The sequence below is a fragment of the Dromaius novaehollandiae genome, chromosome Z (genome assembly GCF_036370855.1).
Source record: "Dromaius novaehollandiae isolate bDroNov1 chromosome Z, bDroNov1.hap1, whole genome shotgun sequence".
Classification (NCBI taxonomy): domain Eukaryota; kingdom Metazoa; phylum Chordata; class Aves; order Casuariiformes; family Dromaiidae; genus Dromaius; species Dromaius novaehollandiae.
In genome coordinates, this window is record NC_088132.1 from 73640284 (window position 1) to 73655984 (window position 15701).

A 15701-nucleotide genomic window follows, 5' to 3' on the forward strand; every position below is an offset into this window, starting at 1 on the left:
AATATCTACCATTTCAGCTTTTTTTAAATATGCAAAGTCAAACCATCTTCATCACTTCACTTACTCTTTCTTCCAATTAAAACTTTACAAGCTTGCACAGATTTTCAGAGGATATTCTATTTTCTCTTTTTACTTCAAATTAAATACAACAATTATTTACATGCATCTGCTAAGTTCTAAACTGTTCTTGTAGTTTACATCTGTGTACAACTATAAATAATTTAAACCTTTATGCCGCTGCATCATCTCTGATTCACCAAAACATGCAGACTTACTAACACCTTCAAAGTTATCATCTATTCCTTTGCTGCAGACTGCTGCCAAATATATTTAATAAAATATCTTGAACTGAACTTTAAAACAGGCATAAGCAATAGAGTGGCTCAGGCTCAGAACAAAAGAGCCAGCAGGCAGAACTGGACTTTCAATGGACCTGATCCAGAAACTTAAAGGTCTATTAAGAGGAAACTGTATTTTCAAAGACAGACATAAACAGTGACCTACAGCTGGGAAGGAAGAAGAAGAAGAAGAAAAAAAAAAAAAAACAAAAAAACTTTCATTGCATTCTGTATATGAAAAAAGAAAATAAGAGCTTGGCTCAAGCCTATTTTAAGTCGAGTACAGCAAAAATAAGGAACATAAAATAGTTACTACACTTTCTCACAAAAACAACCCTATTTCAAGTTGAATGATTATATGATTAATTTTGTCTCACCCTATGGCTCTTGCCAGTACAGTCATCCCCTTCTCTCTTTCTGGCTACTGCCAAGTGGCTACTTACCCAGTGACTCCCTCACCTGCTTGCTCCATCCTGTGCTAGCACTGGCATCTTGGTTACATCCCCCTACCTCCACTCTAGATGGACCTGCTCTTCCATTGCCCATTTCCATGCCTTGCCCTGATGTTCTGGGCTGCCTTGCTTCCTGACTTCTCATCCAGGGTTTTTTCCCTCCAAGTTCTCCCCCTTTTCCCATCCCTGGTCTAGTTCCTTCCACTACCCTTCACTCCTTTAGATTCCCTCTGTCTCTCAGAACACATTTTCTAAATTGTGATTCCATCTGATACTTATTGCAGTAACTGCAATTGTCATAGCTACCATATAGACATGCCTCTACATGATTTATTACACAAACATCAACTCATTTTCACATCACTAGAGGCTGTTGCAACTACTAGACAGGAAAACTAAACCAGGGATGCCCAGGAACGCCAGTCCATACCAGAGCCAGACTTGGGGCACCAAAGTCCAGCTGTCATCTTCCTCCTCTTTACTGTTTCAGCTACTTTTCCCCTTGTGAATGGACCTGTATTGCTGAAATTCTGCTGCGAGAAGCAGCCTCCCATTCGATGGTTATTGCAATATGTTTGTTGTACAGTGGCATAAAGCTAACCCAAACTACTGTCTTTTCCCATAGGTCTAAAATTAGGACTTACTTTCAGTACTTGAGCATTATGCAAACAATAAAATATGAAAGAAAAAACAGAAAGAAAATAAATTTTTGAATGGAAAAAAAATCAGTTTCATCTATACCATCTATACTTCAGTAATTTGAACATACTCTTGAAACAAAGAAGCAGGTGTTCATCTGTGCCAAGCCTGCTTAAAATAAAAAAATCTTACTGTTTCTACTTACTGAAAGCCTATTGTTTTAAGGAATTCTACAATAAGGGCCTTGCACAAAATAATAAAGCAAAGAGCTGATTACAAGCATTATGATCCACACAACAAGCAGGTCACTGATACAGAAGCCAGACACAGACTGACAGTCGTTTCTTCACAGCAAAAGCACAGTGACCAGATAAGACTGCTGAAGCGAGACAACTCTTTCAATGGGCGAAGGAGCACTGTGATTATTCTCATTAGCTTTGATGACTGAAAGGAGAAAAGTGAACAAAATATTTGATATGGGGAGGCTTAAAACAAGCAAATGAAGATTTCAAGCTATAGTCCCAACATTAGCACTCCTGAAACAGTCAGGTCACCTCACTTTCCTTAACTGCGTAGTGCTTTGGAGAGAGATGCCACTGAGAAAGTTTTCTTACTCCCTGGATAAGGAGGAGCTAGATGGACCTATACTACAAGGTTAGGTTAGGTTTTTACCAAACCAAGGTCTATTAAAACAAGGCCCATCATAACATGCAGGTCATTTCTATGCCCCACATCCCCAGCACAAATCAACCAGCACTGCTACAACCCTGCATTAGCTTACATCTCCTGAGGTCCAGTGCTTCATTATCTGTGCTGGCCGCAAGACACGCAGCCCCACAGAAATGGAAAATTTCTCATCTCATGAACAAGTTACAGAAACACAACACTACAACACAGGTTTTAACTTTTTTTTATTTTATTTTTTGATGTCCCTACTAGGATAAAAATCTAGCACATATTAAACATTGAGAACTCCCACTTCCTGATGGAGCCACTTGAAGTCTAAATCCACTCAATTCCTAAAACGGGCAAATATAGCAGTTACTTATAGCTCAAATGCACGCTTTGTTATCACATTCCCTAACTATTATATTTAACAAGGAACCAAGTCACGAATTATGACAAAACCACTAACATCTGCTATTTTGAAGATACATTGCAAACCTCTCTCTCTCAAAAAGAAAAAAAAGTGAAGCTTGCAAACTTGCATTCTAGTGTTACCAATAAATTTTGGGTTCATTTGGTCAGTACTGTTGCATACTAGGTATACTCGCCCTCGTAACTGTTTGCTAACAACTTCTAATAAACTGTCCACCCACAGAGCTAGGTCTTGCCTACCAGCTGCACAAATGCTAGATTTTAGCATCTCCTTAAAAACATTTTTTTTCCAGTTTACCTGAATTCGTCTCCTCAGCGGAAATCCAGTTTCCTTCCTGTGCTAATTCTTTTAAGAGTCTCCTACGCATTTGTCTCTTTTCCCTCAGCACATTTTTGAAATTGTTGATGCATTTGTTCAGGTAGATGGTCTCTGCGCATACTTTGTCAAGGCTCATGGGTCTGCACTCCTTTGCTTGCCCAGGTAGAGAGCTCACATCTACTCCAAGCTCATGAGGAGGTGAGTGCTGCTCAGCAAGAATTTCACAGTCAGATGATGGCATCAAACTGGAAACAGGAGGGTCATATGGAGCAGAGGAAAGACTGGAAGGAACAAACTGCATATGAGCAGACGCTTCACTATTTGCAGTTGTGTTTGCCTGGCTCTCAGATGACTGACTAGGAGGGGTTTCTGCAAAGTTGTCAGAGCTGTCACACATACCTGAACTGTTCAGCATAAGTGTGTTGTCATCATCCATCTGTAAGCCGCTATCATTTTCCATAAGGATTTCAGAATCACTTGTCTCTAATTTGTTAAATACCACTTGCAGAGCAGACCTGAAGTGATTAATAGCTTTCCCAAGCTTATTAGTGTAAAACTTCATGTCTACAAGATCAGTGCTATCCCGGGAATGGTCAAGGAAATACTTAGAGTTTTCCAGGACATCCCTAAAGACCTGATCAGTTGGATCTTGATCATTCAGGTCCATTTGGATCATATCTTTCAAGCTGTCACTACTATCAGCCATTTCATCAGTTGTACGATCACAGCTAATGGTTGTCACCCCACTAGAAACATCTTCTCTCTGACCATCAACTTTCTCCAGGGCAGTGAACTTGCATGGGCTATCACAGTCTATTTCAATTTCTTCTGCAGTTACCTTCTCATCTTTATCTAGAAGGGAAGAACCATTCTCAGCAATGCTTTCAGTGTCAGGCCTGTGTTCACTTCCATTGCTTGAAGCACATACCTGGCTGGCACTGCCCGAAGACTCAGATGAGCAGAAAAAATTTCCATCACCTGATTTGGCCAAACTGGTCACCTGAAGATTTTGTGGGGGTTCATGAGGGGCCTGGTGAAAGTCACTGTCACGTGAAGGCTGCCCACTACAGCTTATTACTAGTGCTTCCTTCTCAGTTTCAGATATCAAGTTGCTTTTCTTAGTCAAGGTTGACTTCTGTGCAAAACTAAATCTCTCCCCTACACACTGTGTTGTCCTACTCGTGCTTTTATACTTAACCTGGTAAGAGTCAGTTTGAAGGTGCCCAACTCCATCAGTTTTTTGAGCTACATCAAGATTCGCTGAGTTGCGATGATCTTTCTTGAAACCAGATTGCAGAGAGACTGAATCCACTTTCTGGCCCCTCTGGTCATTCTGCCGCTTTTGTTCTTCACTAGTAGCAATCTGGACCCCTGAGCTTTGCAGAAGGATAGACTTCTGTAAAATAAAGTCTCTCTGTTCAGAATTTACAAGTTTCACAACTGCTGGTCTTGGTGTTAATGGCTTGCCTGTACCAGTATCTGACCTATAAGCATCTTTTATATACTTACTGCACTGAATACCATTGAAGCAGTGATATTCAGACAAGAAGCTGTAGATGAGCTCCACTGTGTTTTCACCGTCTTGTTCTGGGATCCCATAAAAATATAGTACTGGTTCTTCCTTGCGTGCCTCCCTACGTGGCTCCCGAGCGCGTGTACCTGGGGTTTTGGTGGAGCCACCTTGAAGGCCTTCTATCTCACTCAAGACCGTATCCACACAGCTGGAGACTTCATCCACAGAGCCTTTTATCAAGTTGAGGTGCTGCCGGAGCTCTGCAATCTCTGTCTGGATGCGGCTTATTCCCTGGAGCTCTTTCACAATGTAATCAACCACATCAACCGAGCGATCTCTTGACTTCCGTCTACGACGGCTGTATGTAGGGGTCTTTTCCTGGGGAAAGCATCCTTCCCTTTCAGCTATCTCCCTCCAGCTCATGGTAATGCTCAGGGTAGAAAGGTCCTGCCCCTCAGACACTCTACCCTTTCTTTTGGAAGGGGTCTGTTTCATACTATCGGAAGAATTCCCCTCTAAGTCTTTCTGGTTCTGTTGAAGTGAGCATGGTATTTTGACATAGCCATCCCAGTTCAGTTCCACCTCCCCAATGCAAACTTCATTTGCTTTCTTGGAGCCATCACCTCCATCCTGGTTAAAGTCCCCTCCAGCAGTAGAAAATTCAGTGCTCGGGGAGTTTCTCTTTATTCCACAAACAAACATGTCCGTTTCAATCTCTACTGGAGAGAGCTGGCAGTGATGAGCGTGGTTTGGATTCTCATCTACCTGGCCTTGAAGAAGCCTCTTCATTTTGTCCCGCAGAAACAAATGGAGTCTTTGCTTCCGGAACTGCTTCCTGGCCCACAGTTTTACAACAGATTTTCTGTGCAGAAGTGCAATTTCATTTTCTTGCTTTTTCAATCTACTTCTAGCAAACATCATCAGCAGCTCCACCTGCGTTTTTCATAGTGCTACAAGGTGCACAAGCACACATCAATCACTTCCCAATGCACAACTCACATCCAGTTTTTATTCTGTCATGAAGCAGCTACTGAAAGAGGGGAAAAAGCATTACGTTTTGTTCAGATATAAATAACCAAAGTAACTTAAGAAGCATAATAAAAAAAGATAGCATCCACATAAAAGCAGGCAGAAAAAGGATGTGCTGTTTGAAGTATATTACAGCCACTGCCTTGGTTTTGGCCACCTCCCCATATTAGGCCTCCTTTGTTAAAATAATGGTTCCTCACTCCTCCTCCTCCTGAGTAAAACAAACAAATAGAAGCCCCAAAACATTCCCCCCTCCAGAAAAACAAAGACCAATCCTGTGAGCAATCTATTCCATTTTACTACCATGTTTGCAATTTTCTCCAAGCTGAGCTCCTAGCAATGGTGCTCTGTGTAACTGCTCCTCTGAATACAGAATTCTGACATGAAATATTAAGGATTCTATCCCTATAAGTTTCCTTTCCCTTCAGTCCATTAGCTTCATCCGTTCTTGCTTCAAACTGAAGTAGAAATCACATTTAAGTTGGCTCACCACCAGCTATCCCACAGGAATTGCACAAAGTGATGTAAAGTGGCAGGAAGGCTGGATGACAGATTCTGAGTGCGAAACCTTTTTGTTGTTTTAATATTTTTATCTTAATATATTGCTACCAAACACACACACACACACACACACACACATACACACACAAACCTTCAAAGCTTACAAGCCCCCAAGCTAACCTGCAGTTAAATATGCCACACGCAGCATATGTACAAACAGGCTGAGCTGACAGCCTGAAGATTCTGCACATCACTTCTAGTCCAACAATCAAGATTTTGCAGTGGATCATTTTCCCAAATTAAATCCCCACTGTAAAAAATTTATATATTATATATATATATATATATATATATATAAAAGAATTGTTACTTACTGAAGGCTTTCATGTGACCTCACTACTATACTTCCTAACAATATACAATCAGCTTCCTCCAGATAGCCAGGAAACTGAGGCAGACACAGACCAATATAGACATCCTCCTCCTTGAACCAAGGTGACTAGAGAACGCGCCGGTGTTTGATGTTCCAGTCTGGCCTTCCTGCTGAAAGACTGCTGAAAGTTCTTGTTTGGTATAAGATCCATAGTAAGTGCCTTTAATTTTCATTTTTACTATTATCTAGATCTAAAATGATTTTTTTTTAATCCCACAACGCACAAATGTAAGCATCACATGCAACATTCAGCCTAACTTAAATTTCACCAACTGCCTCCAGGATGAACATTTCTGTACAGCTCACAATAGCTTTGCATGGGAAGGTTTACTGCTATGTTGCAAGGAACAGAAACAGGGCAAGGGGGAGTTTGGTATCTCCTCCAGTTGCTCAAAATTACACTAGAATAATAAACCCAAGATTATTTTAACTCCTTCCTCATCAGGTCACGATCCCAAAAGCTCAGCACAAAGCTAACCTTGTTCTTGGTTTAACTGTCTTAAGGCTAACACTTGCTGCAGTTTACATCAGGTGTTTTTCTTCTGCTTCATTCTCACCCTCATTCGAGGCCTGGTAACCCTGGTTCACCTAACATGGTCTCTGCCACCCTGAAACCTTCTGCAGAGATTGTCACGTCTGTCCCAGCAGCACCCATGGAGAGTGTGGGGCGAAGGGCTGAGCCCAAGTATTGCATGTTCTCATGCGAAGTAGAGGACTGAACACCGCAGTAATTCTTCTTGCACGGAATTGAAGCCTTGATCTAAGGTCCAGTGAATTCACTAAGAGCCTTTCCACGGACTAAGGGCCAGCTCCAGAGGTCACAGAAGCATTTGCCAGGTCCTTCTTTCAGCAGTCAAACAGTGATTTCCACTTTCAAAGCATTAATTCAGCATTTCTGCACCTGCCCCGACCTCAAGCCACGGCAGTGCAGAAACCCCTTTCCCTAGTACATCCTCCAGTTCCACCTGACAGCCATTCATAGCACTGCCAGCATTTTGTTTTTAGCAAGTATTTCCATTCTGGCAAGTACTTTGTTTTCACTGCTGTCATTTCGCTTTGGGGGCAGGGAAGGAGAGGTTTTTTTGATTTGGAGCAAGCAGCACTTGCAAATACCGATCTCTATAATCAGAGCCAGTTAATATGCCATAACAGAGGCTGCATCTGTGCTTCAGGTTTAAGCCCCATGGTCCAGCATCTCAGCTGAAATTACGTACCAGATGCGATACATGCCCTTGTGTAGGCTAAACAGTCACTTTACTCAGTCAAAAATGCTAATTTCCCATTAAATTTCTTTGTTTGCTTCTTAAAGAAGTTTTGATTTTATAAAATTTCCAGGCTAGTACTCCATAAAGATCTGGCTGTTTTGTGTTTCTCACCCATCTACATCAGAGAACAGGGCTGACCTAAGAAATATTTGGCCAGGCTCTCTTCTTTCAGCACGTACACAGTCACCTTTCACTCAAGCAAAGAATCAGTGTTTAATGCCAGAGAAGCACTCTCATGTCAGACTTGAGAAGCAAACCTTCAGAGAGCAAGCACCTGAATTCAGTGGCAGCTGGGCAGAAGAGCTCTGAAGTTGTGCCTCCCGACACGTGTTGCTTGAGGGTAACACACATGTTCATTTCAAATATTTTCTGGCTCATCAAACCACAAGTGGTAGGAGAAAAGCCTACACATGCCTGTGCAAGGATTCCCTCCAAATGCTCAATGTTCATCACGCTTCTTTCTGCGCATGGCTTTTGAGCCACTAGAAGGACTTAATGATCTTTTTAGTTTAAAAATTAAAAAAAAGAAATTTGTTCCGAGTTGCTTTGTCTGTTGCAACACTCAATAGTAACAGTGTTATGGAGAACATTTTTTCTTATCAAACACTTGCTCGCAGGACTGCAGCCGTTCCAAAATGGACAGGTCAATGCAAACACTACAAAGCTGTCATTTATATACACATACATTGTTTCCATTAGAGCTCCTCGTTACAGAGAGGCAGTTTATCAGAACACAAAAGAAAAGCAGTAACTTTGATCTCAAACACCAGCAATACCTGTCCAGCTCATCCCAAGAGGGACAAACTGTTTCCTCTCAGCGTGGGAACAGGGCCAGAGCAGAATACAAGGACATCGGCTCTGGCTCAGAGCGTATCTCTCTACCTCTCTGTACAGTGAGTGTAAGCAAATGGAAATCTTTATTTCCCCTGGTCAGACGTGGAGCTCCAGGTACTCCCACACTTTATACTGTGGGCTGACCTCCCCGTGCCTCCACACCTCCTACCAGAGTCCTTCACTCCTCTTCCCCACCCAGCACTGCATGGGTGCCCCTGCTGCCTTCAGCTGTTCCAGACCAGGTGCTGTGCAGTTACCTGTACCCTATAAAGGTCTCTTGTTCCTCTAATGTCACCTGTGTTAAGGTCATGTGTTCCTTGTGGCACAGAAAGGCATCAAAATGACAAGAAAAGTTAAAAAAGATTAAAATCTAGACTTAGATCACTGCAGAAGTCTTTTTAAGTCTTTTTCTCTCCCAGGATCAGTTGAGGAGTCATACTAACGTGTAACAAGAAACCCAATCTTTAGAGAAAGAGTATTTGCCTCCTATATCCTGCCAGATGCTGCAAGCCCTCACTTACTACACAAACTTCTGACTGCCTTTTTAGCAGGCATTTGTCTCCAGGAGATCTCAGTGCTTATTGCAGCACAGGCGTCTCTGGGCGTGCAGACGGAAGAGCAGGCTGCAAAGCTTTCAGCAACATCTCCAGTTCCGCATACCGCAAATGCCCCAAAGGAAGCCAGGCTCAAGCGAAGCAGGCGTGAAAGCACCCTGGCTTTTCTTGGGGATGTTTGGTTTTTTTAATTCCCATGGGAACAAAAATGACATCTTAAGATTTTAGACAGGGGGAAACTGGCAACCTACCACAAAGACTGCAGGTCTGATCACCTTGCCAATGGCTACATTTCTGAAACATCCTCCTAACACATGTATACAGCTACATCTCCTCCTGACATAAGGGTCTGCGATGACAACAGGAGTGAAAGCATGGCACGCCAACGCTGAGCACTGATAGGTGAGAAACAAGAATGTGAGAAGTCCCATGAAGGAATAAACTGTAATTATGAAATCTCTGCTCAACAGTTGGGGATCAGCTAAACTTTACATTTCCAGAGCACTGTAAAAGGTCAGGCTCTCCACCAGAGAGAGGAAAGCTGGCTGCAACCCACTTGGAGCAGGGTCTTCACTTCTATCAGCCACTGGACAAATGTGGTTGAAAACACAGACGGCTTTGTGGTCCCTTCGGCACCGCCCCAAGCAGTGGGGAGCGGGCTGCAGTCAAGCGCAAGGGTGTCAGGAGAGAGTTTGGCCCCTCTGTGTCCATTAAACCTCTGCTAACACGAGATCAGTTTGTCTGTTTACCAGTATGTGGCTTTCATCACATTAAGGGAGATACTGAGACATCTCCACCCCACACCATCATGTTAGAAGGTGCTGGTGCCTCAGTGCAGATGTGATATTCAGAGTCATCAGCAAAGAGGTGTAAAAAATGATCAGCTATGATCAAAAAACATCTCACAGCAGCCTCTCTGGCTATCGACTCACACAGCCATGGCACTGAGTGAAATCTTTTGAACTAGACTATATTTATAGCATCTTCCACGCAAAGCAGTATTGCGTTACCTGTACTAGCAATTACAATAGGAAAAGCAATAAACAAGTGAAAAATCATCTTGCTATTTTATAAAGAGCTGATTAAACATGAAAAATACCATGAAGTAAAATGCAGGACATTATAGGGAAAAAAGGTTTTGGCATTAACAAGAGAAAGAATTCATGGCTAAGGCTGCCATAGCAACATCGCCCCAGCACTCTGCCTGCTGAAAATCAACTCTTCCTGGGAATTATTACAGCATTTTTAAACACGTTAATTGCTAAAAGGACCCTAACAACAAGGCTTGACAGTGACATGAAGAGTTACAGCCAGCCTTGCTGACAGTATGACTTCTGGAGGTGAGCATGCTATTTTCTAATTAACAAGATTAGATTTAATTTGGGGTTGGATCATACCTAAATGTGGCATTTATTGCTTGCTTCTTAGAATATGTCTCTTTCCAAACCTTGCTCCTAGTAGTTAACAGAAATTCCAACTTTTAAGTCCTGTTATGAATCATATGAACAAGAAGTTACTCAGCCAAACAAGCCTGGGTGAGGAGCAGCAGGACCGGAGAACAAAAGGCACTCAGAAAAATTTGTTCACCGGAGGACACTTTGGGTAAAAAGTAAGGTACAGAAGAGATGCACAGCACTTCACAGATGGATTATAAAGGAAATACATCCATAACGTTGAAAAGAAAACAGTTATAAAAGGATGAAAATGATTTTTAAAAAACAAAAAAATGTGAGCAAAAGACTATTTCACAGTCCCTTACTTGGTAATCCTGTTCCCTGCTAAGCCTTATCAATCTGTGCTCTTGCTCACATGGTAGAGCATAAGCTGCAGAACTCTGTAACTGCATCCCAGCCCCACCTGTAAAACTTTCAGAAATCTTCAAGCACTTCCAATGATGTTTTTCAGGTTTCACATGTATCTACAAACAGATTTGTTTCAATAAAGCAGAGCAAAAATTGTATCAGAACACTAATGCAGTCAATGACTGCTGGCCTCTGCTCCTTTCACATTTTACAAAAATACACTTGGAACCTTTCCAAAAGTTGTTTGATAGATGAAAAGAGGGAAGAGGACAAAAGATCAGATTTGGCATGCCAGTAACCGTCACAGTGGAAGAAGGATCTGGGGAAAACAGCACATTAGCTGAATGAATTACACACTTAGGCATCCCACAGGTATTTGCTACCCTTTACACATGGCCATTCCACTGATCCAAAAAACCACCGGCAGGTAATATTTTGCTGTACCAGCACATGACTGATATAGCTACAAAAGTGAAGGAACAGTAAAAATCACCGAGTACAAGGACAAAAACCCACTAAAGTGTTGCAAGGGTATTCACCAGTGTTAAAAAAATTTGTTGAGAACTAGCATGAAATTAAATTCATGTAATAGAAGAGCATCACTATGAGGTACAGCAAGGAGAGAGCACACAGCCCTAACTCCTTACTACTCCCTACAAACTAGATGGGACTGAAAAAGTTGCTAAGCGTCTCTGAGCCGTCTGTAAAATGGGACCAACGCTGCTTTCCCCTCCTCACGAGCACCAGCTTTGGGAGCACAGATGGAGGAGGACTGAGATACTCGGGTCTTTGAAATTAAGCTGTCTTTGGAGCCCCGAGAGTGCCTAGGCACTAGACAGCCCTGCCGCTCCCAGAGACGTACTCATTCCCTGTGCAGTCACAGCCTTTTATCACAGCTTTTTCTGCAAGCTAAAAGGAGCAGCAGCTGGCACAGTAATGCACCCGTTGCAGTAACGCATGAAGTCTATCGTTACCTGGCAGCCAAGAAAACAAGGCATCCAGAGACAGAGTTAAAGAAGCAAGTTCTGAGTGGAAAGGCAAGAACAGGCTGAAAGCTGCTGAGCATGGCAGCAGAGTGACAAGGCTCATGCATAGCCAGCAGCAAGCTAAGTCTAAGGCACCTACCTAAATCTAAGAATATCCTGTGCTGAGAAAAGGCAAAAAGGATAATTGACTGCTGAGAAAAAGAGAAAAAAAAAGCAGCTTCTTCTATCATTCTTATGCAAAATCACTCCACTCCTTAGCAGCAACCAGGGAACCCAAGCAACCAGCTGTCAGCAGTTTAAGAGCAAACTGAGAGGGAATTAAGTTCAGCACCCTCCTTATTTCCAGAGTGCTCATATTCAGTTACATAGGGTTTTGTATGTGGCTAAATGAATCAGGTATCTACATTAAATGATTTACTCATGACAACCTAATGCACTGCAATATAATCAGCTGACAGCTGCTCTTTAAAGCAGATTTTTCCCAAATCAGGATCCTGAGGAACAAGTACTATATTGAACAGATAAGCCAGAGCAAGAACCAACTTTTCTGTTTAAAGGAAACACCACCACCAACTGAAATACGAGCACAGGGGCACGCTGACAAGTTAGCTGGCCTCGGGATCAGGACCATAGAAATATGCTCAGCTTTGTGGAAAGGTTTCTGCATGTTCCAGCTACCTCTAACAGGAGAGCAGACAGGCAGCACTGTCAGTACAAGCACAGTAGTTCTGCCTTAAATAAGGTTTGCATGCACCATTATGAAAGCAGTGAAGGATGCTAAGAGCTCTGCCTGGAGTAACAGAAACAGAACATGCTGTACCTTCCCCGACTGGCAATCCAATTTCCAACCAGCGCTGAAGCAATCGTGTGAGCTCCCGGGTGCTGCATTTCTGACAAGAGCCACCAGGATATACCCCCCCCCCCCCCTCCATCTTTACAGTTTTTCTCAAAACTCCCACTGCTCACTGAGGAGGTCTGGAGCTGGCTTTCCAGGTGTTGGTGCTTCAGCTAACAAGGACAGTCAGAGCTGGGAGTGACAGGCAGCACCCAGCAGCCCAAGGTGATGCAATTAGGAGATGCAACCTGTGTTGTCAAGGCACTGCTAGCACAGCTGGACCGGTGCTGCATCGTCTCGCTCGCCTGTCTCTGACCTGTCCTGCACTTTGTTATGGCAGACAGACACTCCGTAGCTTTCAGACAGGATGGGAAAAGGGAACGTAGGCAGCTGATGGGACAACCAGGCTTTTCCAGCTCATGCTGCTCTTCAACTAAAATCCTTCTGGGCTAAAACCGAAGCTTTACTTTTATACGCATCCTCCCTTTCATCTTGAGGGCAGAAAAGCTAAGCATTCTGGATTAAATATTGATGTTTATCCCAGAAAGGCTCTCCATTAGCTGCCTGTAAAAAAGGAACAAAACTGAAAAGATATCTGAAACTGTCACACCATCTGCTCTGATTCATGAGCTTGTACAGCATCCTCATTGCTCCTTCATGCCAGTCATTTCATCTCATCAGCTCACAAGCTTCTCAGCACAGGAAATTAGGCCAATGACAAATATTCTGGGTTAAAAGCAAGCCTGTTTCAAGTGACATTTGAGGAAGAATCAAACCAGTAATTTAATTAGTCTCTAGCTATTTGCTTTTCAAGTGATCAAATTCAAATTACTCCAAAATCCTTTTCCCTTTAACTCTTCTTCACACAGTGATTTTGATGTCAAATTCCAACTGAGATACAAACCCTCTTAATACAAAAGTATGTGAAGTAAACAGACACAACCTCAGTTATAGCAGAGAAGAGACCTACAATTAGTGTCTAAGTGATGAGTACAAAAACTAAAAAATAGATTATACAAATGAACATACCAAGAGTAGATTGTCTTTTCAAAGCACGTGTTTAAATCCAGTAAGCTTGCAATGGAGCTATTATATTACCAAAGTAAACACGCAAATAGCCCACCCTAAAAATAAAGAAAGCAATTCTCCTTGTTTGCTGTCTGTTTGCAGTTTATACCTAGTCACTTCATTTGTTCCAATCATTCACTTACCTTTTTGCTTCAAAATAAAATGAAATCTAAAATGTAAAGGAAATTTATAGAATTAATAGAAAACTACAGAATACAATAGCTTGTTCTCATAGAAAAGACAAGTCCTGAACGATTCCTAATCTTGTTAAAGGTTCATCAGAAAATGAACTTTCACTACGGAGATTATCAACATATTCCTGATGTCCCATCTCAGGTGTCGGGGAAAGAGATGGTACAAAGGCACCGAGAGTATCCTGTTCCACAGTAGCACTAGGATGAGAAACCACGTAAAGTTGAAGGCATGTTTTGAAGAAAGGAAAAGGAAAAAAAATAAGTAAACAGCTGCTAAAAATCCAAAAAGCAAAAAACAGTAGAAGCCAATGAATGTAAAAGCCAAAAATGCAGAAATCCTGTCAGCTTCAAGGAGGCTCCCTCAACAGAAATTCTTTTGTTCACCGATGTAATGCATCTTTTCCCTTTCTCAGGCAGCACCAACTACAGTTAAAACTTCATCCTTCTCTTCAGTTGTGACTCAACAGAAAATATTGTACTTCAGAGGCAGAGAGAAAGCTGTGCAGCTATTGCTACTTTACTCCTCCACGTCAGCTGCTTACTGCCTAGATCCTCACACACGCAGCCTCCCTCTTTCGCTCACACACCAACACTCCTCGACTTGAAATGATTCTCCACTTTATTATCCATTCAGAAGGAAATGAGAACTGGTGGAACCAATCTGACTACAGACAAAAAGCACTCCTTTGGCTTCAGCAGAGCAGGCAGCACAGCACAGCACAGCGAGCAGATCTGCGCTGGAAAAGCACTCTGCCTGGCTCCTGGCATCCTGTAGGACTGCGGAGCAGGGGGGCCGGGAAAAAAGCCCGGGACTGAACAATTAACCCGTTCCAAGAAGAAAGATTCTTTGCCCATTTTAGAGATATATATGTATATTTTTACATCTCTGTTTCACCCCCAGACTAACCTGCAAGATTGAGTGATGCCCTTGCGCAAACACATCACATCCAGTTTCCAAGGAAGACTAGTACCAGTTCTGTTACAAGTGTGGGGGACTGAACACCCGTTGATCTTGCATTTCCCAAAAATAAAAGTCACATCATTACATAAAAGAATGACTGCAAAAACATTGCATAAAGAATCAGATCCACTCACTTTGAACTGACACTTTTTTCCTTTAAGTACAAAATCTGGGCAGCAGCAGACACTAACCCTGTAAAACGTGCCTAAATTAAAGCCACTTCTTATCTGCCCCACATGTTGCCCCAGGGGCCTCCAAAGGACTGCTGCTGAGAAAGTCTTCCCGGCCAGTTGGTCTGCATCACATCCCCTTTTTCACAAATGTTCCCTTCATCCTACCAGTGGCGCCTCCTTCTTCATGCACCCAACACAAGCACCCACCTCTTCCCTAAATGCTATTTCACTGCTGCACCTGCAGTACCCTATAGGGCTGAAGGCATTATACACGAACTGTGCGCATTGCCTGGTTTTCCTCAAGGACAACTCACTGTACCTTTCAAAATGAAGTCTTTTTAGTGTGGGGTGGGATTTTTAAGAGGCCTGGGTGACTTAGCTATAGAAATGCCACTATCTTCCCATCTGCTCACGTACCTCCTACATCCTCGTGAGCCAGCCTTGCAGACAATGACACTTGCTTCCCCCCTCCCAAATCTCTTACCTACACCAAAAACAACTTTTATTCACCACTACCTCCACAAGCATCACTGTGCTCCCAGCCCTGCCCCCACTGCATGGGATGTTGTCCTGACAACTTCTACCCTCTATTCCTACAGCTTCTTCCCAGGACCCATCTACCTCAGTGAAACATCACCTGATGATGGCCAGGCTGGTGTCCCCGTCAGCTCATTTTTTTGACAGATACAAGCACAAGTTTTGCTTAC

At 42.7% G+C, this 15701-nt stretch overlaps 2 protein-coding genes across 4 annotated transcripts in view; both read right to left on the bottom strand.

Annotated features, from left to right (window-relative positions):
* The window catches only part of LOC112988024 (protein unc-13 homolog B), a 218157-nt gene that overhangs the window by 101182 nt on the left and 101274 nt on the right, over nucleotides 1-15701 (bottom strand). The window lies entirely within an intron of this gene.
* LOC135325099 (uncharacterized) lies at nucleotides 2762-5453 on the bottom strand. Its single transcript, XM_064502598.1, has one exon. The coding sequence runs from the start codon at nucleotides 5278-5280 to the stop codon at nucleotides 2800-2802; it is 2481 nt and encodes an 826-aa protein (XP_064358668.1). The 5' UTR covers nucleotides 5281-5453; the 3' UTR covers nucleotides 2762-2799.

Excerpts from the sequence above, each read along its gene's own strand:
- LOC135325099 (XM_064502598.1), bottom strand. The coding sequence starts at position 5,280 with ATGATGTTTGCTAGAAGTAGATTGAAAAAGCAAGAAAATGAAATTGCA.